Source organism: Lasioglossum baleicum, chromosome 12, assembly GCF_051020765.1.
Source record: "Lasioglossum baleicum chromosome 12, iyLasBale1, whole genome shotgun sequence".
Taxonomy (NCBI): domain Eukaryota; kingdom Metazoa; phylum Arthropoda; class Insecta; order Hymenoptera; family Halictidae; genus Lasioglossum; species Lasioglossum baleicum.
The window spans coordinates 3,001,790-3,028,287 of NC_134940.1; the positions used below are offsets into that span (position 1 = coordinate 3,001,790).

The 26,498-nt window shown below is 36.1% G+C and overlaps 4 protein-coding genes across 10 annotated transcripts; 1 reads left to right on the plus strand and 3 right to left on the minus strand.

Moving 5' to 3' along the window:
* Positions 1-315: 315 nt before the first annotated feature.
* Positions 316-11,581, plus strand: LOC143214604 (uncharacterized). Its single transcript, XM_076435862.1, has 6 exons — positions 316-476; positions 557-674; positions 954-1,310; positions 1,388-1,666; positions 1,744-2,033; positions 2,434-11,581. Exons 1-6 carry the CDS (start codon positions 385-387, stop codon positions 3,272-3,274), a joined length of 1,977 nt encoding a protein of 658 aa, XP_076291977.1. The 5' UTR covers positions 316-384; the 3' UTR covers positions 3,275-11,581.
* LOC143214611 (cilia- and flagella-associated protein 107) lies at positions 4,306-6,462 on the minus strand. Its single transcript, XM_076435880.1, has 5 exons — positions 5,865-6,462; positions 5,287-5,580; positions 5,089-5,219; positions 4,824-5,015; positions 4,306-4,760 (listed from the first exon to the last, which is right to left on the minus strand). The coding sequence occupies exons 2-5, from the start codon at positions 5,578-5,580 to the stop codon at positions 4,601-4,603; spliced, it is 777 nt and encodes a 258-aa protein (XP_076291995.1). The 5' UTR covers positions 5,865-6,462; the 3' UTR covers positions 4,306-4,600.
* Khc (kinesin heavy chain) lies at positions 7,043-16,383 on the minus strand. Of its 3 annotated transcripts, XR_013010176.1 has the most exons (15): positions 15,806-16,383; positions 13,568-13,709; positions 13,303-13,476; positions 12,595-12,863; positions 12,289-12,535; positions 11,739-11,975; positions 11,322-11,668; positions 11,038-11,241; positions 10,835-10,975; positions 10,469-10,753; positions 10,220-10,405; positions 9,945-10,148; positions 9,520-9,814; positions 9,348-9,443; positions 7,043-9,021 (listed from the first exon to the last, which is right to left on the minus strand). XR_013010176.1 is itself a non-coding variant. In XM_076435852.1 (14 exons), exons 1-14 carry the CDS (start codon positions 15,962-15,964, stop codon positions 8,999-9,001), a joined length of 2,913 nt encoding a protein of 970 aa, XP_076291967.1. In that variant the 5' UTR covers positions 15,965-16,383; the 3' UTR covers positions 7,043-8,998. The 3 variants fall into 3 exon arrangements, 2 of the variants coding, with proteins under 2 accessions (XP_076291967.1, XP_076291968.1); XM_076435852.1 differs by lacking the exon at positions 9,348-9,443; XM_076435853.1 differs by having other exon boundaries at positions 7,043-9,443.
* Positions 16,289-26,459, minus strand: Hecw (Hecw ubiquitin protein ligase). Of its 5 annotated transcripts, XM_076435844.1 has the most exons (11): positions 26,076-26,458; positions 24,315-25,594; positions 23,669-23,950; positions 23,299-23,497; positions 22,683-23,227; positions 22,071-22,408; positions 21,575-21,775; positions 20,534-21,493; positions 16,756-20,451; positions 16,462-16,662; positions 16,289-16,333 (listed from the first exon to the last, which is right to left on the minus strand). In XM_076435844.1, the coding sequence occupies exons 2-9, from the start codon at positions 25,551-25,553 to the stop codon at positions 20,340-20,342; spliced, it is 3,876 nt and encodes a 1,291-aa protein (XP_076291959.1). In that variant the 5' UTR covers positions 25,554-25,594; positions 26,076-26,458; the 3' UTR covers positions 16,289-16,333; positions 16,462-16,662; positions 16,756-20,339. The 5 variants fall into 5 exon arrangements, with proteins under 5 accessions (XP_076291959.1, XP_076291961.1, XP_076291958.1 ...); XM_076435846.1 differs by having other exon boundaries at positions 16,462-20,451; positions 26,080-26,459; XM_076435843.1 differs by having other exon boundaries at positions 16,462-20,451.
* Between the last annotated feature and the right edge of the window lie 39 nt (positions 26,460-26,498).

The window sequence follows — 26,498 nt, forward strand, 5'->3', positions numbered from 1 at the left end:
TAGCACATCGATATGCGTACAAAATCGATTATTAGGGTTCCTATTAATCGATTATCAAATATTTCAATGAAATAGACACAATTGCAACTATCAAAAGTATGCTGTAATCATTTTATTAAAGAAATAATTTAAATTCAATTTTAGAGGTGATTTCTAAGGTCATTTATTATGAACAAAAAACACGGACCAACGAACTATTACAGTGAACGAATTCCGGCTCGGCCAATGCCAACGTCAGACTTGGTTACAGCCGCGCTCTGATTGGTCTCCACAAACTTAGGACGTATTTAGATACGTTCCTGCTGATCCAATCCTGGCGCGTGGAAAGCGCACAATATCTCATCACTGACATACAGTCTTATAGGTTAAGGTGTCAACCTTACCATGGAATTCAACCTGTTAGTGAATTTTATACCAATATTTTCTATTATTTTGTTTATAATTGTTACTATCCTCACGGTCTTCCAAAAGTTAAAGTAAGTAAGATACTATATTCCGTTACTTCTCTTTTCTAAATACAATAATCCATACATAATCTATTGCATTTACATGTTAGACTGAGATGGCCTGTAACATTGAACTGCTGGTTTTGTAATAACAATAGCAAAGTTTGGCGGCAACAGGCTAACTGGTGGTTCTGTCTACATTGTGAACAGTACAATGGTTTCTCCAAGGTAAATGAAATAAAATGTAGCGGAGCATGTTTTTTCAAAGTACACCCGTTTCTTTGTTTACGCGGGTTCTTTTCACGCGTGAGTTCTTTTCGCACGCGGGAAATACTAACTTCCGTTTACGCGTCGGAAAACTTTTCGTATTGTAAATGTTTCATTGTTACGGCTTTTTCTGTATAAGCTCTTGTGGAAATAAATACTTTTGTAACATGTATAAGTTTTTTCTCGGAATTTTTTTCACATAACTTGCAATTTCTATGTTTCTTTCATGTGAAATTTTAGAATGGTGATTACACATGTAGTATACCAGAACAATACAAGATTTCTTCGCACAATAATAGAAGATATTGCTCAGTTGGCCAGGATACGAAATTCAATAAAGTTTCTACGAACAGACTCTGCAATCAATGTACACAGAACGAAACTTTGAAACTGTCCAAATTATCTAACTATGTACCAACTAACGAGAGGAAGTACGAGCAAGAGATAGAGCAATTTAAAAAGAGTTTGGAGCAGGAATATCCGCTGTGTACGCAATGTAAAAGTCTAGTACATAGCGTATTATACAAACAAGCGTTATGGCTTACGGAATACAAAATGTTGTTATTCAAGCAAAAACCTTTCCAAGTAATTGCTAACGTGAGTATATACAACGTAATATGTAGTAGCATTTATTAAAAATGATCTTCTAAGTCTTTATTTTTTATCTTCCACAGAACAAGAAATTTTCCGAACCAATATTCAGAATGATTTCAACAATTTTTGACTCTATGGTAGCGTATAACATGGATTTCATATTCTTACCGATCGGAGGACTATTTTTCCAATTCTGTGCATGCTGCGTAGCATCTGCAACGAGGAAAAGTTGCGACATATTGCTCATGTTTCTGTGGATATGTATTATTATACTTTTACCTTTTAAAGACTCGAAGATAATGAAAATAGATTTTCATAACAAATGGCTTTCTCTTGAGTATATAACTCAGTATCATATGGTAAGATAATAAATTGCACAAAATCAATCGTTTTTGTCTGGTTCCCATAAGAATTCATTCAACTTTTTTGGTTCTAGATCATGTTTTTTACTTCGATCATAGGCTTTATCAATGTTAAGCCTAAATCACACAAAAACACAATGAATAAAAATTTGTCATTCAAAAAGATGGGATCCTCCTCCAAAAATTCAATGCTGTCTGACTCGTGTATGACAACTTTCAGCGATGAGCATAGTTTCAAAGCTAATGTCACAGGCGATGTGGGTGAAACGTTTAGTAATAAATTTTCACCAAGCATAACGAACGATTCTATGCCATTCAGCATAGACAAATCTGTCAATAAACGTACATTGTTGCAAAGTCCGTTGTAAGTAATCTAATTTTATTCGTTACTAATCGCTAGACTTCGGATTTTATGCATTTACAACAGAAATGAGCAAGTGAGTTAAGACTTTAAGAGTATTAATATATTAATTTCACGACATTTTAAAATTATTAATGAAGAATATAGATTTATAGTTAGCTCCCCCCTGCGTCTTGCAATTGATGCACAAACTTTTTATTTTGCATAAACATCCAAAGTCTACTAGTCGCTGTTAGAGGTGTGCAAGGATTTTATTCCGAATGTTATACTTCTTCGACACAGATATTTTTTCACTGCCCTAGCACGTTAAGAGTTCCTGAATATCAGCACACCTCTAATTGCCATGCATTGTCCATATCAAGCATGTATTTCAAACAGTGATTTTTTTTTTTAAACATTACAGCATAAATCAGGAATCACAATTATCGACACCTATCAATAACAACTGCCTCTTATTTAATTCTTTGACTCCATCTACGCATAAAACTAGCATGGCTGAAACCTATTCGTTGAACGATAGTTTGAGTACGTTAAGTATGCTATCCTTGAGCGAAGATAAACCAAAGTATACAGTGAAAAATAAAGCGCCGAAGATTTTCGAAAGAAAAGTGTACAGTCCAGGGAGTTCGAAGCTTTTTAAAAGATTAAATGGCACATATAGTAAGAAGAATAGTTTATCCCCACCTAAATTAAAGCCTGTCACACAACTGCCATGGGTAGCCGACGGATATTGGCAAAACGGTATGGATCTACCATCGTTATCTAGATCATCCAGTCCGAGTTCTGGTTTTGGTTCTGTCGGTTCGAACTTTGCTCCATCTAGGGAGCCATCGATACATGAATTCGATCAATGTTCAACAATGTCAGATTTCGCTCAATCCTGTTACGCCTCCAGGCAAACAAACATTAGTCCTAATAGAACCTTCTATTATCAAAGTTCGCAGTTCTCAGTTCCAGACCTGAAAGGTTCGGTTAATAATCAAACAACGAAGTTCGCATCGTTCAATACGTACACTCAGCCAAAATTGTTGCTACCTCATACCGATCAAAAGAATGGAAACGTTTTTACGGATCAGTATTTACAAGCGCATAATATAAATGAAAGTAATGTTAAGAGTCCTTCCGAAAGGCAAATGTTTCAGAGTCACACAACCGTTGTATCGGTTCCCGTTTGGTTATCAGCTCTTCTATGCGGCTCGTTTGTATTAAATATAGTAGTTCTGTGTACTACATTGGTACGTTAGAACATTCATTATAATTTTCTATGCCATTCTTACTTAGTTTACATTTTCGTTTATACACAGGGTGTCCCGCAATGTATAGTCCATTGGATTGATAACGAGGGATAAGATCTTTTTAACTACGGCTCCGATTAGTCGAATTAATTGGACCGATGATTATTCTGTAAAACAGTGATGAATGAATAGTATAGAAATCTATCGAGCTGATAATTATCAGATACTGACACTGCCAATGTAAAATTTTGTATTATTACTATAGAGACAAGGTAACATAGGTAATTAATAGGTTTTTTTTTACATTTGCCTTTTTCCATCAATCGTGTTCAGACAGTAATCTGAACACCGAGTTCAAGCGAAACACTGGTATAATATTCTAAAAGCATCAAATAAGTGATAAAGGAGAGGTTCTTTATGTGTTCATTAGTAAGATACGTACCTAAGCCAACAAATTAAAATAGCTAAGAACTGAAACAATGTAAAGTAATATTAATTTTATAATAATAATAATCTTTATTTTTACGATTTAACTTAATTATACGATATATTAACATTGAACATTGTTAAAACGATATTGTTATTATAATAAGTGTTATTTTTTGTGTTTCTTTTTTGCATCTTTCGGTCTTCAAAAGAAGGTTTACATATTACAATATACACAATACATCTAATAGTTTGTTTATATTAATTTTATAAACGTTTTCCATGTTGTCCTTTTCTTTGCTCTCTCCCTGTACATGTTCTATACATGTTCAACTTCTAGTTGCTATTGTTGTTTTCTTTATTTTCCTATCTGAATCATGTTAATGTTGTCTGGTTTCTTCCACTTTAACGGTTTTTGCATCAACGTTTCTCTTCTCGATTCAGATCTATCTTTTTAACATCGTTTTATCACGTTGTCCACTTTTAATCTCTTTTAGTGTCCATTCATAATTCATACTCATCGCTAGACTGCAGATCTTTATGCAAAATAAGAATTTTCTGCATTGAGATTGTGGAAAGCAGGAGTAAAATAAAAATTGATTTTACTGTTTTATATTTCGCTCAGCCAATTTCTTCGTGAAAGCATAAAAATCTGCAGTCTACTCATTACTTTCTGCGTACATGCGCTTCCTCTTTTATTTTACTTTCAACGAAACAACAATAAGAGACTGTACTAATAATAATTGAAATGCTACTTTTAAACGAACGACAAGCGATAAGAAATTAGCTTTTAAGGATTTATTTAAGGAATCATGAATCTAAAGTGTCCTGCACATTTGTAAAAATATATATATGACATGTTCATTACCACAATATGTTTCTATAAAATATCACATATTCTTACACTTTTTAATGAAAGTTTATGCGTTTCGCATTCTCGCTAATATATCTCGAATTGTCCTTCGAATTCTTAATTTTAAACGGAAGCAAACAGGGTTCGGTGTCTAACAATCTATGTTCAAAATGCGTAAGGTCTGGTACATTGAAATCCACTGTTCGTCTGCGAAATCTTCGAAAGATTTAAGTTAATGAGAAGATTTTTTAAATACATTTATTTTCAATAAAAACTTACCGAGCGTCTGATATAATATTCACATCCGCTAACTGACCAATTTCTTCTTTGTAAATTGTTTTCCATCGCTGTTCAGCTAATCCTTCTTCTGAATTTTCATGTACCTCTGCGGCAATCGCATCCTTTAGTCCGAAGTTTGTTAAACTACCGTAACTTTTTGTCAGATCTTGTTCTGGGATCCATTTTCGCTTTCTTTAAGTAAAAAATATAATTGTTGTGAAATACACTGCTAGCTATAAGAATCAGTACGAGAAGTAACATGTACCTCGCATGATACGTTCTGATTCTAGGCTCTGTAAGACCTTTCGGTAAAATATTGTAAGACAAATCATAACTTGTCGTCATGTTGTTATAATATTCCTTCTTATGACTGAGTAACTGTTCTCTAGTTAAACCCTTATATCAAGATCACATTAATAATACCATCGAATAGATTTTGTTACATCGAGAACTTATATCCTACCTCGAGATTAATTTTGTTATCCCACTTTGTAATCTGATTTTCATGCCAAGTGTCATTTACATGACGTTTATAATCGGTATCGTAAGTAGTTCTCCAATCGACCGGTTCAGGAACAGAAACTGTTCTACGCTCAAACCAATTGCCCACTAGAGTTTTCTGACTATATTTGTCTTCGCTCAATGTTGAAGCACGATCAAGCTTTCTGTCTTTCGAAAACAATTTGTCTCGCAAATCTTGTAACGACAGCGTAGCTCCTAAGCATTTCTGCTCCAAATTCCAATGAAAGGCATTCATCTTCGGAGCAAAATGAAACCTTCATTTAATGTCTTGTAAGCCTCTGCGTTCGTTACTCGTTAAATGGAGTCGTAAAATTAGAGTTGTCCATAACACAAGTATTAAATAAACGCAGATTCAGGTGTAATATAAATTATTTTATTAAATAAATTTGCTATCTAAGAATTATAATTGATAAAAAGAATTAATGCAAGTATTCCGGTCTTAAATTCCCTTAAAAGTAGCTTCAATTCACGGAGACGCGTGTGTTTTGTGTTTATCATTGTAACATGTAGATGTAGTACCTTTCAGCTAGTCTTCCTAGATTTTGCACATAAATCTATCGTCTACGTGTCTATGGAAATTTTTAGACCTTCTATTTCATTCTATTCTCTGCTACGGATCGGGGTAGATTCTGAATTCGATCGAGGACTTTAAAAAGATTATACATATAGTGTTTTAACGTACACACAGAATATACAATGAAAAAGAAATTTATTAATCACATTGCATTTTCATAGCAAACCTACTTCAAATACAAATAGATCTTGCTATACATCGTTCAGCTGCAATATAGGGTCTCGTATATTGGCAAGATTTATATAAATGCGAAGCGTAATTCAGCACACAGATGTGTGCGGGGATGTACAATAATTTTGTTTCTTCGACAAAGAGTATAAATGCAATGAAACGCAGAAAATATAAGTACATAGATTGGTCACATTTCACCTGTACAACGCATTTCTCGACATATTGCAAAACAATGAAACGAGTATCTACATCTTTCAACTTATTTATTTTTTTCATATTCGCATATCTTGTACAGTTTACAAAAAAAAAATCAGCAGCAGTTTATAGATCATCCCCCTTTTCAACGGTGATCTTAGCTTTCCTGCGTGAACATGTACTGATCACAATATGGTTTATTTTGTTTCATTACATAATAATAATTCCAGGTGTTCTGAATCGTTTCTTTTCATGCGTGCGCATATATTGAGGGTCCCTGGTTAAAAGGGTGGTCTCGATGAACATCTGATTATCCAGAGATATTTTGTACAATAAAATTTATTCAGTAACTTAGAGCTCTTTCGTCAGAAGAAAGATAGCGATCGAAGAGAATGTAATTTTAAATTTAACTTAAATAGATAACAGGCTGTTCGGACACGATAGTTCTTGTCCTCTCATCGTATATTTCAATTATAAATATAAATATGTTGGATAAACGTTTTTTTTTCAGAATTTGGTTGCTTATTTTATACACATAAAAAATCAATATTTCCTTTGCCGTAGTTTATAAAAATAAACTGTAATTCAATAAGGAGAAGTGGCCGATTCCGGAAACGTCCGTGATCAAAGTAATTGACTAAGCGAAACATTTTCTATTGAAAATTGCACAAGGAAATTCCAGCGGGTACGTGTGTAATACCTTCGTCGAATGAAAAATACATTATCGTATGACAATATTTTGAATATCATTAAGGCGTTAAAACGTTAATATTACGTGTATTTTTTTTTTCTTTGCGATAAATACATACGTGTACCTTGTAGCCATTTCTACGAGTAAGGGCATTTTGCGTAGGATTGTTTTTTTTCGTTTTCGTTTTGTTGAGTTTGCCAAACTAATGTAATGGGGTATACGATTATTTTTTTTTTACATACATTTGACAAGAATATCTCAATAATAATTGCACTCATTATGCACCACGCACTTGTTATCATTGCCAACCGGCAACACACAATTTCACCCTTGATATTATATCACAAAAGTTTTAAAGAACGGAAGATGATAAAAATGATCTCATGCAGAAACATGATTTCTTTCGTCGTTGTCCACAACGACAAAGAGACAGCGAGTGAATATAATGATTCGTAAACGAAACGTTGATTCTTCTTTTTTCCTCTTTTCCTCAGTTTTTCTATGTAATGTAAAGCGTGTCTCTGAGCGTAACAAGATTCCTTCGTGTGTCGTGAACGAACAGGTATTTTGTTGCGCACAGTTTACAGAAAACTTATGTTTCTTAAATTAATAAATCGTTTAGAGAATTCTCCTATTCCGAGCGGAATAGATATCGAGTATCTGTGACCCGTAAATTTCTAAAGGGACTCATAAATAAAGTGATTACAAAAGATACATACAAAGCGTTGACTATCGACGAATATTAGATAAGAGAATAGAGTTTAGTAAAAAAAGAAAAAAGAAACAAAACAAAATGCACATACATGCGCCTCTGCGTGTACAATGTACTCAATAGTAAACGAAACTTATGTGTATGTGTGTGTCTGTGTCTGTGTGTTTGCGTAACGTGTGAGCGATTTACTGGTGGCCCGCAACAGGTTTTAGGAACTTAAACAGACCTGTGCAATAAGCTCACAATTAGATGTACAATTTATATATTTAGGTAACTTCTGAGCACAAGCTCAATACGAAGAAACGTAAACTAACTTTCTTTTTTTTTACCTACGAACAAAAGACTTTCTCCTACAGACCAAATTCCATTGGACTGTGGAGGCTTTAAATGTAGTATAAAAGCCTCTGGTATAAACAGAAGTAAGCGATAATAAATTAATTTAAATTAGATGATTACATAAAGATTGATGCAATGAAAACTGGACTATATATATGTATAATTGATAAGATAAAGATAAATGAAGATTGGGATGAAATTGTTCTGTCGAAAAAATATCTCTCGTTTAAGTCATTGGTTCGTGGACCTTCATGAATGTTTAGAGCGACCGACAAACTTAACGGACGGTTAAGCGAGTCCTCTAAGAAGATCGGGAGTTAATTTGTTTAGTCGCGTGTTCGTTAATAGCAATGGAGAGAATTCTTAGAATTATAAATACTTATAAGCCATACGATCATACCTACAATTTTTTCTGAATGCCGCATGTCCGATCGTATCTCACGTTAGCGATACCTACCAATTAAATAGTACTGCCTCGTTTGTTTGCAAAATTTTCAATGTCAATAGTAGTTTCGTGAAAAAACTGCTAGAGACAAATCGGTCAAAATAATAGTAGAACCAATCTCAAGAATGTACTTGTTTATCCCGAGATACGTATGTAGTATGTATTTTATTATTTGCTTGAGATGTTCATATATTATATATATGTATAAATAAGACGCATGATAGTACAAAAATTCGAAATAATCGAAATATTTTCTACGTAGAGGCCTTCGCGTGATTTATTTGATAGACATTCACCTTTATTTGCCGTGCATGATGTATTAAATTAAATAATTTATAAAAATTAACTATTTACAAATCGATAGGACATGCAGCAGTTATTTTTATTATTATACCTAAGTACATGTTCTCTTGAGACAAAATCACAAGAACTGGCGGTGCTCTTTGCGAATATATTACATCTATTGCCCTTAAAAGCGTTCTTGCATACGTTTTCTGTAAAAGTGAAGGGTTTGGCATTATGCTCACGATCACTGTACGTTGTGACCCATATCTGGATAGAAACATGGAAAAAATAAACAAATATCAAAAGTGTTACCAGGAAAATACATTATCGATTAGCTAAATCTTAAATTGGCCTTTTCTTAAACAAGCAATACCATCCATACGTCCATTTACTCAGCAAGAAGAAAAAAAAAAGATGAATAAAAATAATATAACTGTCGCAAGGTTTGTTCGTTTTCTTTTTTTTCTCTATGGTAACCATATTTTCAGATATTTTTCTATGAAATTGTATGAACTCGTTTAGCGACTGTTATCGTACATTACTTTGGTGGAATCGATGAGCGAGAGATTAAACATATCAAACGACCCACTTACTCTAAAACGTAGACCGTCCCAGACAGTTTCCTTTCGTACAAAATCGAACAAACCCACGATTTCATAATCAGATTGTAGATGTTTAATTATTTGTATCTAGAAACAAAAAAGTAGAAGAGAGATTCGATATATAAATGAAACACTGGGAAATCTATTGAAGCTTTTTACTCACCACGATTTCCTGTTCTAATAACGTTAAAATTGGTTAAATGATGTTGACCAGCCCTGATTGGTTTAGCGATCTGTGGAATAGGACCACGACGAGCCAAGCTCTTCTGTCTCACAGCTTCCTTGATTCTATCTACCTCGAATTGATAGCGTTTGCGATCCCGCATTGCACCCTCTTTCGCATCTCGCAATGCCATTTCAAGAGCTTTTACGCGTTCTGTCGTGCCACGCAATCTCTTCTCAAGCTTCGGCAATTCGCAACGCAAATCAGCATTGTCCCTCACAAGTTGTTTGTGGACCTATCAAAAAACAGAAAGTTTTCAGTCATTTTTGTTCAGTAAAATTCAAATTCCTGCGAAGTACTCTAGTGCGGCTATCCGTCGAATATTTATTAGTAATAATAAGTTATTACATTTATAATAAATATACCTTTGTCAGTTGATCCAAGTTGTTCTCAAGGAAGGAAATCTTTTGTTTCTGAGTAAGTGCGCTGACATCGTCCTCGTTCTCCTCAGAGTTCATAGTCTTCTTTATTCTAGTCTGTATGTCCTCCACGAATAATTTCCGCAAATTGTGCAACGTTTGAAGTTCTTTGGCTACTGTGTCCTCCAGGCTCTTGAGATCCTTTCGGGCCTACAATATCAGTAGTAAGTACTTGTTCGATCTGAATGCAAAGAAATCTCTAATCCAAACCATATACGCACCTGTTCACGACGTTCGTTCAGCAAGATTAGTTCTTGCAATTTCACAGACTTGTTCGCCTCTTCCTGCTTCAATCGTTCGTAATCAGCCTGCATTTGTTGGTGGGCTAACGTGAATTTCTGATTCAAATCTTTAAGCTCGCTGATCAGTTCTTGCTTCTCGGAGAGTTCATCTCGCAGCGCAGCAACCTACGGCAACGCAGAACATTTCTTGTAAACGTGCTTTATTTACATTATTAGATTTTCATTTACCTGTTTCTGATGAGCATCTCGCAACTGATCCATCTGTTCTTCGAGTGCCACTCTCATCTTCGTTGCCGCTTCCTTCTCTTCCGCCTTTTCTTTATTCGTGACCGCTTGCACCTGTTCCGCAGCCTTCAGCTTAGCACACTCCTCGCGCAGAGCGTCAATGTCCTCCTCCAAAGTACGTTTACGCGCTTCTGCCACTTTCATCGATTCCGCTAACATTTGCATTCGAGCTTCGTGCTGCGTAATCAGCAGACGACATTCGGCCAAATCTTTTTCATATTCAGCAACCTATAACGTAACACGCGAACGAATATTATTCGTTAGGCATTTTACAAAACGAATCGAAAGAACACGAAATCGAACGCTTACTTTCTTGTTACAGTCTAGTTGGAAACTTTCTAATCCTTGGCAACGCTGTACTAAATTTTTCACCTCTGATTTCATTTTGCTAATGAAAAGTCTTGCCACCGTGAACTCTTCCTCGAGTTTACCATTGCTTTCCGGCGCAACCTACGAACACACCAAATAGTTCTTATATCTTCTATTCTAAGTTTGCATATTGTAAATCTTACCTTCAAGTTCTCGTCGCCACCAATAGCAACTCCAATCTCGCCTAAATCCTTCAGGAAGTTTGCTAGCATCTCCGCGATACGTTTTCTCTGGTGAGCAGACATGTCTCGTAATTGCTGCAGCTCCGAGCTCGTGGTGTTCAACGCTGCTTGTTTCGCTACTAGTTCTTCCGTCAGAGCTTCCTGTTCCTTATTCTTCACTTCGACCTGAAAATAGAAAAAGATTGTTTCATAGAAACTATTCCCACGTTGTTTAGACATCGTACAACATGTTATAATGGACATACTTCTTGCGACTTCTGATCGTAGTTAACTGCCAGCTCTTCGAGCGCTTGCAGAACTTCTTTCACTTCTTCTTTAGCACTTTCGTTCTCCTGTTGTATTCGATTCATTTCTTGTTGAAGCTGTTCGTAGTCTCGTCTTGTACTTGCAATTAATTCTTCTTGCTCTTCCATTTGCTCCTTCAGTTTCTCAACGTACTGTGATTGCTGATTAATCTCCTCGTCCTTATCATCCAATTGTTGATAGAGTCGTTCACGTTCTTCTTCAAGCTTCTGTCTTTCTTCGTTAGACAAGGAACCAGCCATCAGATTGCCACCAGGCGTGGCTGGCATTGGACCGTCGTCAAGTTTACCTAAAGAAAATTATATTTTACGTACAGGACATTATGTACTTGTTTTTACGGGGAAAACTTATATGATTACCTTCGATGGACATGGTAATCGGTGTTACAACATCCTGTGCTTCAACCAAATTGACTTGTTCCTCGGGTTTAACTGTCTCGCCTTGACGCCAACGCGACAACTCGGCCTCCAATTTCTCAACCTTTCCTTTGAATCTAGCTGCCTTCTCCTTTTCTCTCTCGTAACGACGTTTCCATTCTTCAGCCGTCAATTCCTCGTTGACGCACACAACGTTCTTAATAGTCTTTGCACGCTTACCTAGAAAGGCGTGTAAAGTCGTGGTTCATTTTCGAACAGTATCAGAGTCTATACATTGTGTATATATTATAGATTATTAGACTACGGATCTTTATGCAAAATAAAAATGTTTTGCATTGATCATGGGAAAGAAGAATAACATAAAAATCGATTTGATCCGTTAACGTAACTTTATGTAACTTCGTTAGATTAAAAACGACATCACGATATTTTAAAACCTTTTTAATCCTTTACTGTGTTTTATATTTCACCCAACCAATTTCTTCATGAATGCATAAAGATCCGCCGTCTATAGATTATCAAATGACGTTACCGAAATCCAAGGTAGACTTTGTTTCAGATTCATTGAAGCTAGCCGGCGAACAACAAATAATAATCGTAGTTCTGGCATTACCACCAAGAGACTCTTGCAAAATTCGAGTTAACTTCGAGTCACGATAAGGAATGTGAGTTTTGTTTCCATCAGCTAAAGCTGAAATTACGTTGCCAAGAGCTGACAGCGATTTGTTAATATTTTTTGCTTCGTCGAGCACAGTACCCTCCGCTCCAGTTTTGGAAACCTAAATACAAACTCGCATGTAATATTGAAAAGCGAGGAATTTGGTATGTGAAAACCAACCTTCTCGGAACCAGCCAAGTCGACGAGATACAGTTTTCCCGATAGTTTCTTTTGATTCTCTAAATTTTCTTGTTTAACATTTATTAGGAATACAGAGTGAGAACGCGAACTGTGTTCGTTCATATTGGTTACAGCAATATGCCTATTCGACTTTCCTTCCTCTATAACTTCGAACACCTCTTCTGGACTAGATACAAAACGTTCTGTCGCACCCTTCACAAACGGAACTCGATTTTTATCTTCGTGTACACTTAGATTCACTTTCGACACTGAAAATTATCAAAACAACACAGATAAAAGTCTAGAACGATCTATTCAGTTTCTCGAATCAAATGTCTCTATGTAATTTTCTAGTTTCTTTATTAAAATGGTAGACTCTTTAATCAATTCAAACTAAATTTCGCATTATTACCTGCAGAAGCTCTAATATAGAAATTAAACCTGAGAGCAATGGTTACATTGATGCTCTCTTGTTCATAATTAAATATCCATTGTTTCTTTGTATTTTAAAATATTCCTAAAGGAACCATCTAATTTTATCGATAATATTTTTCAATGTAATCCAAGCATATGCTATCGCGACATACGAATAAGTCAATTCCTTCCATGTTAATACATATAATTCGATCTCGTATAGTATATATATATAGATAATCGCAAAGCTCGGTATTTCAACTACTAAGGTATCATTACTAGCAAAACTCTTACCGTCAAGCAGGTCTCTGATTTTATCCATGTAGATTTCAAAATATGATATCTTGATATGAAATTCCAAATTTTCTTCCATACCGTAAATATGATTGAAAATGTCATTAACGATTCTGGGAATAATACCCTGTTTATTTGAATCTCCGATAACACCTTCCATTGTGTGCGTTTTTCCTATTTGAATGTAATATGGATATTTATAAAAGAATAGGTATGCATAGATATACTGTGTATAATATAGAAAATATATGTACATATTACTTACCCGAGGATGTTTGACCGTATGCAAAAATAGTGCCATTGTATCCTGCCAAGACATCTGTGACAATTGATCTAGCTGCTTCATTGTATACTTTGTCTTGTGTAGCATTTGGTTTAAATACTTTGTCAAAAAGATATACTTTTCCCTAAAAAAATATTATAATGATATATTAAAAAACATGTTTAATCTTTAACAAATTTTCATGTAATTATCCATGCTGTGTATTTAGTACACCACATGTATCAATGTGCGATCGAGTACTGTGCGGAGCACAAGAGAAAACTAGCAAGCAGGGAACGGGGAAAGAGGATTGCCTTTGCGTTACTCTTGTCCCGCTAGCTTTCTCTCGTGCTCTGGGAGGGGAACGGGATAAGAGTAACGCAAAGGCAATCTTCTTTCCCCGTTCCCCCCCCGCTAGTTTTCTCTCGTGCTCAGCACAGTACATATATTATTGTATTGGTGTACTTTTTACACCAGCGCGGGTAGTTAAAGGTTAAAGAAATACAATATTAATATTAGGCTGTAGTAATATTTCTGTTACAATACGTATAGAATAAGATTTGTATTGTATAAATGAAATGTATAAAATTTTGAAAATAGTCTCATTTCGTATAAAATGAAGCTATTTGGAAAATTTCTGTGAAATCCAATGTTTCTCTAAAAATAAATGACGAATTATTTAAAATTTTAATAGTACGCAGAGTGTATGTTTTAAAAAATGTTAGAATAGAGGAACTTTAGAAGATGGCGATGATCAGTTTGATTTCTAAGAGGTTTGCGCACCCACACGCATACACTCTCGCATCTCTTTCATGCATGGCAAAGAATATGGGAAAAAGGAGAACAATTGCATTCACTGAAGCTTTGTTTCGGGAGCCTCTTGGCACAATGGCAATATTTTTTCTAAGCACGAAGAAAGATCGAAAAACTTCCATTGAAGGTTGCAGTAATAAAATACATTAGTTTGTATGTACAAATAACTGTTCGATTATTTAATAATAATCTTGTTAATTTATTTTGCAATTACACATTACTTTTGTATTTCTTTTGAGTGTTACTTACTTGAATCTGGTCTAATAGAACATGAAATATTTAAACAGAGCATTGAATTGAAAACTGTGATATTAAATATCTTTGAAATCGAGCATCATCATCATTTTGTATCATACGTTGTTTATCTAACTAATCATTTAAATCACTTGTGCATTGTTCATATGTATACAGACATTTTTTGCTGATTACATAGTGGTCTGGATATATTCAGTTAGAAAGTTTAGTTTCCTGCAATTTAGAAGGTTTGCAAGTACATTTTCAATTCTCAAAACAGCAAAAGATGCTATGAAAACGTTATAAATTCCAGTTAGAAAGTTGCCGACAAGATTTTCTTTGGAACAATCAAGATTCTTTATTGAAAATCACCTCGAGTCCAATATAAACCAAGACAACATCAGGAATGCCCTCCTCTTCTTTATACCCATCGATCTATACGAACTGTTATAGTTTCATGCTATTGTCTCTCATCGTAATGTCAGTGTTAACTATAGGCCTTTTTACAAATTACATACTTGCTGTACCATTATTCAAGTTATTGTTTACATTATTAAATTTATCCAAATTTAATCAATTACTAAACATTTAGCTATTGTATGTGTGAGCTATTATACCAATTTCATATCCAAATGATTAAAAAATAAATTATTCTATGTCGAAAAAAACATTTAATTTTCGAGTTAAAACAGCTCCAACTGCAAAGGGTTAAATCCCCTTCAAGAATCCATTGAATAAACAGAAGACGATTGACAATTTAGTGATGCACGCGACTGTTCCAAGGGTTACGGTTAAAGAAACGATGATTAGCCTTAATGATTAGAACGAAACGTGTATGATCGTTAATTTTCGGGTGTGTATCCCTTTCAAACTAAAGTTTTAATAAACGGGTGCAAACATCGTTGCACGAGCGGTGAGGGAATCGTTCGGTAAAATGTGAAACAACGACGTCGGGGTCGGGGAGAGGATCGATTCCGGCTCAAACAACAAATATGAATCATCAGGACGTACATGAGAAACATATTAATCGGCGTTATATTAACGTGACATGCGGTCTGTGGGTATCGCATCACGGCTAGGATGAGCAAATAGCAGCTGTCAGCTGTGCAGAGTGACATCACACGTAAGCTGGACGGTCGGTTAACGAGCATGATAACTAAAAAATAGAATGACGTGTGTAGAAAAGAGACGTACCCCGATCGAAATGCAGTTCTCCTCGCCGCCGGAGGGGAATTTCACGATAAACTTCGAGCCAGCCTTTTCCTCGGAGTCGTTCAAAGGTCGAAACCTGCAGACTACCTTAATACTGTCTTCCGCGGCAATCTCACGCTCCCTTGGCGTCTCCATTGCCATATTTCGGTAGCCTGGATTCCGTGACACGAGTCCTCCTCGGTTCTCCTAGTTAGCCGCACTTAAGAATGATTTCCAACGTTTCGTAGGGTACATAGGCGACGAGATGATCGCGTGAACCGCATCAAGAACCACTACTGTCTCTCTGTCACAAACCACAGCCCGTTTTCAAAGCAGCAAAGATGGCTGCCGTTATTCTCGGATGATTTTCCGGCTCGACTGATTTGCGTGTGCGAAGGTAAGAATCGGCAACCGTACAAGCACGTAAGACCGGACGAGGAACATGGACGACAACAGACTCGGAATCGGACGCTAGTCAATTTCAACTTTCTAATGCATCGGAAAACTGTACATTACAAGACTAATCGGTCCCTGGGAACAGAAGGTATTTGATTATACTTTGGCTTTTCTAAAAAGCAATCGATGAGAGAGTCTAGACAAAGTTCAACGCAAACGCAACCAAGTAAATGTGCGCGCGCGCGCCGACTGCCCTACCGTACCGTGCTCGTCTTGATTCGCCTGCTTGCGCACTCGATACACCATTGTCGGCGGATATCATACGTTGTCAGGGCTGTAACATGCGTGGGCGTCGTTTCTCAGTCTACTTTCTTGAGAATTACCTTTTTCGTAAAAAGCACGTCATCGAGTGGCTGCTTCCCGAAACCGATGTCCGAGGCGACACCGTTTTTCACAAGGGATTTCTAATAATATTGTTTTTAAGAAAGTAAGATTATAATGAATGTCGATATTGTATATCTAATAGGAATATAATCTCGCTGATCATAAAAGGATACATCAATGAGAATCGATCCAGTAATCATCGCCAGTGCCGATTTTAGCACCACTAGCACCCCGGCCGAGATTATCGTGGCGCCCACAAACATAATTTTTGCCGACCTTTACAATTCGTTATAAGGTGTTATTATAGATGTTTGTTGAATAACAAACGCCTTACCGATATTCTCATAACAGTTTTAACATTTCCTGAATATTGTACTGCTTTATACAGTTTAAAACGCGGCGGGAATTCGAGAGCCGAAGGAGGGGGAGCACTAATCAGCGGCGTCCCTACAGATTTGGCGCCCCAGGCAATCGCCCGACCGCGCCCTACTCTAACGCCGGTACTGTTCATGACAGATGTGTATCACACACACAAACATCTTTTCGTATCTTTATTTCTGTTCATTCGGTAGCGAAAGGAAAGTTTTGGCAAAGTATCGATATTTTGCGATTAGATCAAAGCCATAAACTCGAAAACATTCGTTTCTACCGTAGCTTTCACAGTTACGTCAGATAAATATAATTCTAATTGTAATAAATAATATAATTAATATATGGAGAATTTTGTGCGAATAAGTTCCGATTATGACATTTTGCTAAAAATTAATTTTCAATCTTATATATACGTACTGCTAGAGGACGGTTGACGTCTAAATATATATTTAAGTCACAGAAGACGCGCTCTTCATTGGTATAAATTTCATCCCTCTAGTTTTCGTTAGTTGAATATTAATAAACAATTAATAAAACATTCGACTGACCTATATTACATGTACCCACATTTTCTTCCGGATTGTTCCGGATTTACAAATACTCATTGAATAGGAAAAGAGAAAAAATTACTGTCAAACACAGACGATTTTGCCGATGTTATTACGCAACGGTATAATATTGTACCAGCACTTTTACATTTTTATTTTTATAAAGATTACAAACTAATACAGTTTGAAATTTCGATGTAACACTGTGTAACACCAATATTCTATTGTTTTTTCTTCGATTTAAATCACAGGTTTAAGCTTACACGCGAGAGTATTTTGAATTTTATTAGAATCCATTTCTTATAGTCTTGAGAAAATGTATATATACATACGACATACACGATTGAAAAACAATTTTTAATCAACGCTTGATCTAACTTTGAAAAAGGAAAAATTTATCGTCGCTGCATTCAAGAGTGCAATGGAAATTATTCTATAAAGTTTAGGCACTACATTTTATAATTAAAATTTTCTTCGCTTCGAATGCGATTCTGTTTCGTCATATATCATTATTTTTGTTCTTTCCGTCCTGACCTTCGTAGACCGGCCGTTTATTGATTTTACAAATTTTGTACTATGCACCTGCATGGCATTGTAACATGACACATATTTGTCGCCAACTTTCCAATAAATTAATTGTTTTTAAATCTTTTTGTGTCTCATGACTTCTTACGAATTTCTTATAAATTGGCCTTTCTGGAAACCTATAGTTCTACGAGTAATAAGTTCTAGCGAATAAAAGTAAAAAACAACAATGTTTAATGTAACATAACAAAAGAGGCACATTTTATTTTCTTTAACAATAAAGTAAAGAATGCTCTCACACAGTCATGGTTCATTGTAAATGTTGTGTTATCTATGATTAACTTGCCTGTATAACGTGTACAGTACATACTATATAAATATTCTACCGTTTTGCTATGCTACATGACTAGTTTACAGACGATATAAAGTGCAACTTATCCTCAACAATCACATAATATTAGTTTGCCTATTTAATAAATAGTATTACTATCACCACTATTATTTATTAAGTTTATTATAATCATTTAATGATGTAGCCATCGTTGTTGTCATCGAGGATCAAAGAGATCACAAGTTGAAATCATAATTTTATGTTTTGTATATTTTATGTATCCGATAACTATCGAACCTTTCAATCATTATTTATATACATTCAATCGTTTAATGTGAATGCTGTATTCGATAAATATACCTTCGTTTAATACACCTTGCCATTTTTCAATATAATTTTTCTTGTATTTCTTCGGCATTGTTAGATATCAACGAGTATTAATGTCACGCATGTTTTTCTTATGAATCAGAAAATGCTAAACAGTCGAGAGAAGAAAATTTTCGAAGCTGTCGAAGCAAGATTAAAGTGTGGTAGAGGTAGAGTTAATTCTTGAAGCATAAGAGCATCTAGATGTCCATTCGATTCTTTAAGTAACAAACATTACAACATCTTTCTGTTATTACGATCGATTCAAAGAATTGTATAAACAATACGCTTTCCAACAACACTCTACACATCAATTGTAATTCTGCAAAGTGTCCTACATCGATGCGAAATGCAAAAATTAATACTTGAACAATAATTTCATCGTTATCGTTATTATTTACTTTCAATGACATATTTTTTCGCTATTCATTTACTTTCGTTGTGTATTCATTGACAATTTCTCACTGAAAATTTTACAAATGCTTAATGAAAGTTTATTCGATTCGAAATTCGTTAATTACATCGACATGCAAATAACGGAGAAAATGTTTATAAAACAGAATAAATCGTATCTCTCGAAAGACATCGTTAATGTGCATTGAAATTTTCGTCGCGTTATATAAACATTTCTCCTATTTTCTTGAACAACTTCTTAAAGTGATTATTGACGGTATTACGTAAATTGACATGGAATGTCTTAAACGATAAGAAAAAAAAAACAAAATAGTTCAAAATTTCGTACATATTAGAAATATAGACTAGAAATGATCATCGCAACTATACATTAAATAAACCACTGAATAAATTACTAATATAGCTGCACTAATTATGTATATTTTTGTGAAATGCGTCGTTCGTTTTTTCTTCTCCGTTAAAAATTTGTTAGAATATTTTATTTTTTTTTTGTAAAATGCGAAGAACAGATCTTCTACAAATCACACTAAACGAGTTGCGTCTTTTGCATCAATTTAAAATTGAATTTCGTCCACAGTTGCATTTACCGTGTTTGAATTATCCGAGACCGATTAAATATATCGTAGAAGATTTTGTAGATATTTAAAAAATTGTTTCTACATATATACAAATTTCGTCATATCTTCTCAGTCCCCTATGAAATATTTATTCGTTCTTTAACAAATCAGATATACTGTATATTAGTATTTCAGCAAGCTCGGTAACCGCACAAACTTGAACGAAAATGTAATTGTGTGTGTATATATATATCATTATCATATACATATATGTATCATATCGAAATATTTTGCAGTAATGTATTCAATCTCTTATTTTTATACAAGACATAGAGTGCGCGAATTGCCGTTCAGATTCAATATTATGTAAATAGATTACAGCAACATGTATACAATATTTAAAATTTTCAAAATATGCGCAACTGTTTCTTTCTTCTAGATATTTACATTTTGATACAGTTTTGATTGTAGTAATCTTAAAAATCCAATTGCGAGTTTTTCTGAATAGTAGAATTCATCACCGTTACACCTTTAAATCCACAATAATAATAATAATGCTTCTCATCCGATTTGAACAATACGACGCATAATATTTCTATATTTCATCGCTAAATATATGGTGTAATCGAGAGAAATAATTTACTTTATTCTATTCCAAACGTGTTCGTCTCTTCTACGGCCAATAAAAGCTTCTCATACAAAATTTCAGGCGTAGGATACGGTGGAAGATCCAAGCGATTAAAGCATGTATGAGCTCTAAAAAATATATACATATTCATATATATATTCACATAACTAATTTACTAATAAATCAATGCTACGACAGCAGCTTGCATACCTGGGTAAACTGTTCGGCCTTCCCCACTTTTCAATGCAAAATTTCCGTGGTCCGGTGGATCCACGTAGAGCTGCGAATCCTTCGTACGGAATGCTCGACGTTCCAGTAACAAATTGTAGTAGTCTTAATCTTTGCTCGTTTGTAAATCGACTTATACTGCTCCAAAACCATTCAACAACCGGATGAGCGTCATGGTAACCACTTCTGTATTCTGTGTGCGTTCTCCAATCGTTTAGATCAATTTCAGCTGCCCCCGCTATCACCAATTCCAGTTCACGTGCATCGAAGACCGATACCAATCGTGGATCGACGACTTCGTAAAATCCACGGACCAACGACTCCGTTTGTTCCGCGACGCCGCGCTCGAGTCTCCAGCGTACAACTCTCTCGAGGTATTCCTTTTTATTTTTCTCGGTGACGGCGATATTTCTGCCTCCCGGTTTTAATTCTCGCTCAGCCACTCGCCCTAACAGTTCCTCGGTCACCGAAAATGTTAATTCCAACGGTTCTATGCTTATGTCTTTCTCCTTGATCCACATTAAACTCTGGTGAAACTCTTGATCTAAACTTTCCAAGTCGCTCAAGCTGGCCGGTATTCTCAGAAGAGCCTTGTAGAAAGGTCTCGTGAAAAATGCATCGAGCAGATATTGATGAACCAGGGCTAGACCTAAAACTCTACCGGAGAATTTAAACCAATCGTGGTAATTATCTACGAATGCTGACATGGGCGACACTTGCACCGTATAAGTGTCGTTCGCGGAATACTCGAACAATCCGTAATACGGATTGAAAAGCTCGCGCGACAGATGAAAGAAAAACTCGCGGGATGGTCCGCCATAGTCTAAACCTTCCTCGTGATCGAACATTACTACCAGCTTGCCTTTCTGTAAATCTTTCTTCGAAGCGGCCATGATGCGAGTGAAAGCATCTTCCAATAGATGCTCTCTTCTAATATGCAATCTGACAGGAAACAATATTAGTTGAACGTAAAGTGAAAAATTACGAATAAAAAATTAATGCAATATATTAATCTAAACTTACTTTAGCTTTCCTGGACCTTGCCCATACCCTTTACTTTCTAGCTTCCTGTAAAATGTTCTAAGTTTAGCTTCAAAATCTCTTCTGTACGGAGCTGGGGCTCTAGCAGAAGCTCTGGTTAAGCCAGGTGAAGCATGCGGACTACCTAATGGAGATCTGCCCACGTTCCCAGGTACATAAGACATAATCTCTTGTTCGAATAAGCTACAAACAATGAATTCAAAACAATTATTACAATTATCATCACTAGACTGCGGATCTTTATGCATTTATAGCTCCTGAAAATTGATTTCAGATCTACAAAGGCTACTACCACTGAAAACAAGATCTTCTTTGATTCCACTTTCCTCAAATTCGTCTACAAACATTGCAAATTGCATAAACATCCGCAATTTAATCGTCACTTTTACATGAAGCTGGATTTACATTAGTGGATTTGGACCCAGCAACTATACCAATGTAAACCCAGCGTAATTGATACTATTAGAGCATTTTGTACCTTAATAGTAGTGCGAGAGGTACATCGTGACCCAATCGTTGTAAAGCAGTAGTGCCTTCGTTCCTTATAGTATTCACTTTCTCTCTCAACGCAATATTTTGTCCTAACACTGAGTGTCTTTCCTTCAAAATATCCATTATATTTGGCTGACGTAAGAAAGCAACAACTTTGTCGTTATAAGCTACAGGTATATCGGGTGTGGTAGTAACAGCTGATTGTTGCGGTCTTGGTGGTGGTACCGGTGCTTCGTCTAATAGCGTTCGTGCATGTGCTGCTTCGGTAGGCAATCTTGGATCGATGAAAGATGTGGCTTTTCTAGCGTGACAGATGAAGAATTTCTGAAAGAAAAGAAAGACGTTTAGACGTCCAATAAATGGACATTCATAAATAAACTGCGGATCTTTATGCATTTATGGCCTCTGAAAATGTTTGAAAAATTCTATAATATAAAATTCCACAGAATTTAGTACGATTTTTATTTATTTCAGATCTACAAAGCCTACTAGCACCGAAAATCAAATTTCATTTGTTTCCATTCTCTTAGACTTTCCCTGGAAAAATTAGAAATTGCATAAACATCCGTATAAATAACGAAAGCTTGAACATCTTTACTTTGCCTGTCCTATCGAGTTTTGATTCGTAGCCCCTTGGAAGCTCCTTATTCGGATCAGCGAAGAAATTTATTAAAACAACCAGATCCCTATTGTGTTCGTATCTTGGAAATACTGTTTTATCACGTCTAATCCTATTAATCATGTGTTTTAGGCTGGCATTGCGATTGTACCATTCCAATGCTTCTTCGTTAGTGTGTAGTTCTGTAAAGAAGTCGGGTCTCGTTAAGAATAATACTGGAGGACTCGTGTTGATGTCAAACGGCTCGGGATCGGTTCTTTCCGATGGTGGTCGTTCCGGTAGCGGCCGTTCAGCATTCTCGAAATTATTCCCGTTCGCGTGTTGCGAACTTGCCGGTTCACGATCGATATTGTCAGGTCGAGAAATGGTTCGACGAACGCTCTGATAACGTCGATCCAATTGCTGTCGTCGGAGATCACAACCTGTATTCCGCGTTGTTAAATTGGGCCTCTGCCAAGTGGTGGTACGGTTAATGTGATCTATATAGAACACTCGACCATGGCTATCGATTCTTGCTTCCCAGCCTGCAATTAGAACACATTTAATTAATTATTCTGGTAAAATAACGTGTAAAAATACGTGTTTGAAATTTTACATGGAGGCAGAGGTTCTTCGGTGGGCAACGGTACACTCGATTTTTGGCACATCGGTAATGGACGCAATAACTTTGGGTGATGCGTAGGTGTCGGTGGACATTCTAACTGATTTGTTGGTCCAGCTTCCGGTCGTTCCAGCGGCCTATGTGCTCTCGGTAAACTTAACAGTGCTATACTTTTCGTAATAGCTGTCCGCGACTGAAATATTACGGTACATAGTTAGCAACGTTTGCGAAAAACAAACACTCAACAAGTCAATTACAGATGATTATAATTAGAGCAACTTTGATAGACACTTTGATAAAAAAATATATTGGACATTTTGTGGGGAGAGAACATGCGAATAAACAAAATCATTTATAAAATCACCTTTGAATTAGAAGCTTCGTCAACATCTACTATTTCAAATCCAAAACAATCTTCAGGGTGCAAAGGTGCTGCGAACATTTGAGAACAGCGTCTAGGAAATTTTCGTGGGCCAGCGTTGATTCCGTATGAAAGTTTGGGCATTGTCCGTGGTGGAAGTGGTGGAGGACTTGGGTATAATGTTTCGTATAAACGTTCAGGTGATGAAAAGCCTCCTGTACTTCGCCATAACTGATAATATTCCACGCCTTCTTTCGTTACAATACCGTTTGTGTCACATGTTCTCTATAGAGAAACGGTTTTTTTTATAGATATCAATGCAAAAGGTAATAAAAATCATCTGGTAATTACTTTAACCAGACTTTCGCTAGTTCGTTCGAAGGAGTGTAATACTAGTCTACATTAACGTTTTCAAATCAAAATCGCCGTGTATGTGCATACACAAAAGTGCGAGAAAACATGTACATATATTAAATAGAAGTGTGCGAGAACCCAAAATTTTAAGGTTCTCGCACACCTCTAATGTTAAACCAGAGAAGAACATTCTTATGCGACTTATCCAACTTCTTGGAAAACTGTGACATGCTGTTATTGGTTATTGTTATATATAATTAATGGTTTACAAACATTAAGGTGAAAGAAGTTGCACCTGTTTGGTCCCATTACGACCTAGAACTGCCTGCTGCGATTCTGTATCGGAATTGCTTCCATCGCTGCTATTCGAAGAACGATGCGGTTCCATTTCTAAGCCTTGGGCCCCTACTAGACGTACTTGTTTGATGGAAGATGGTTCTAAAAGTGCTACAGCATTGTCCTCGAGTTCGTTTTGTTGAGCACTGGCAGTTTCATGTAAATTCTCTAAAATTGGCAGTTTGAACGGTTTCCTTATCATCTCGTTACAACGAACTAAGTCTGCCAAACTGTTTTGTGGTTTTGGCACACTCTTAGATACATGGGAGTACGAGCTACCAGGTTCGTTAAATCTGGTAAAATGTTCACTTGTACTCTTATTGTTATTCTCTGTTAAACTTAACGGTTTATGTGCATTTACAATATCATTACTACTATGTGCTTCGCTTGTCGATGTGCTTTGGAACTGTGAGCGATCATCCGAGCTACACGAGGCTAGACTTTCCAAGGGTAAACCATAATCTTTTGTACAGGAACTCCTGCTACGTTCATTGTATACGTTATCGCCAATATTATTATACTGGTCTCTTGTGTTCTGTTCATATTGGGATTCCGTGTTGCTAGGTTGCAAATCCCTGCTAAAAAACTGTTTTTTTCTCATCATGTTTCTCGAGGATAAAGGTAGTTGTTCTGAAGTGCTTGCTATGTTCCCAGAATTGTTTTCGATACTAGCTAAAAAGCACTTCTTTCTCGTTAAATTCTTATGGGACGAGGTGAGCCTTTGACTTGAGTTTTGTAGAACTTCGTTACTACATTTACTCGAACCGCTGCTATTACCCTCGGCTTGACCAACCAACATTGATGCCGCAGAATCAGCAGGCTTCGAGATCGCATTTTCTTCATTGCAGCTATTTTGTTCTTCGAAAGAATTCACCGTACTAGCCTCAGCTATATTATTAACTACTTCCTGTTGACAAGAAGACGCTTCCGCTTGTCGCAAACCATTCTCCGGTTGTCTAGAATTCGTATCTAAGGGCGAAGAGGCATTCTCGTTTTGTCTTATAAAATCGTTTTCCACGTCGGACGTAAATGCTTTGCGATTACTTTTTACGGCATTGGTTTTCACATGTTTTACCGTAGCCGGAGAATCCTGATTTGTTGTACTAACAGTTAATAAAGAAACACTCTGCTCTTCCGACTCGTCTCCCCCGTTATCCTGCTGGAAAGCTGCATCGCTAATGTTAACTTCGGATGGCATCTTTTAAAACATAATACCAATCGCTTGTGTCTTTTTACGAACTGCAAATGGAAATAAGATTAAAACAACATTAATAAAAGAGTTAAATAATGAATTATATATGTTTCAGTTTCTGCTGTGTGTTCATTATTAATAATATAACGGAAAAAGTATGTCGATCAAAAATTATGTTGATTCATTTACGTGGATCTCGTTCAAAACGGTGAATTTTTGAAAGAATCGAATTGTTTACAAGAAAAGATTAAGTATACGAGCAGCGTATAAACGAGCAAATTCCATACTTGCAAGCTGTGCAATTATAATAACGCTCGTGACTTCAAACGTCGAACACTTCGAATTCAACGTAACGGAACAATATTTATAATATCCGCTAATTGCACAGAAGTCATGACAGTAAACATGTCACACTTAATCCCTACGTCTATGCTTACGGGAAATATAACTGTTAATGCTTTGAATTTGAGTGCGCTCGTCAGAAACGTCATATTGCACGGAAACTTGAACATGTTTCTTATGGCTTACCTACATATATTACATCTTTCCGAATATCTTATACGAAACCCCCGGGTAAAGGCATTTTACGTCACATTTACATACTCGTTTTTAATCGTGAAACTTATTACACGGATACATCAGGGAACGCGTTCATTTGACAGAATGATATAGCAGACTCTATCTGGTAACTTTTCATGCTGTCACTTGTTCCGGTTTTTCCTGTGTACCCGTCCGTCCAACCCGTCGTCAGAATCTTATTGGTTGCCAACTACAAAATTACTGCCAGAGTAATAGAATAGAAGTGACGTGAGTGACGTCAAAGCAGTCAAAGCCAGTCAACACCAGTCAAAGCCAGTCAAAGCACGTCAAAGTGGTCAAAGTTTGCCATTTATGGGGAGTTAAATATTTAATATTGGTTTTTTTCTGCTTCCTCGCCTCACCGACGGCCCC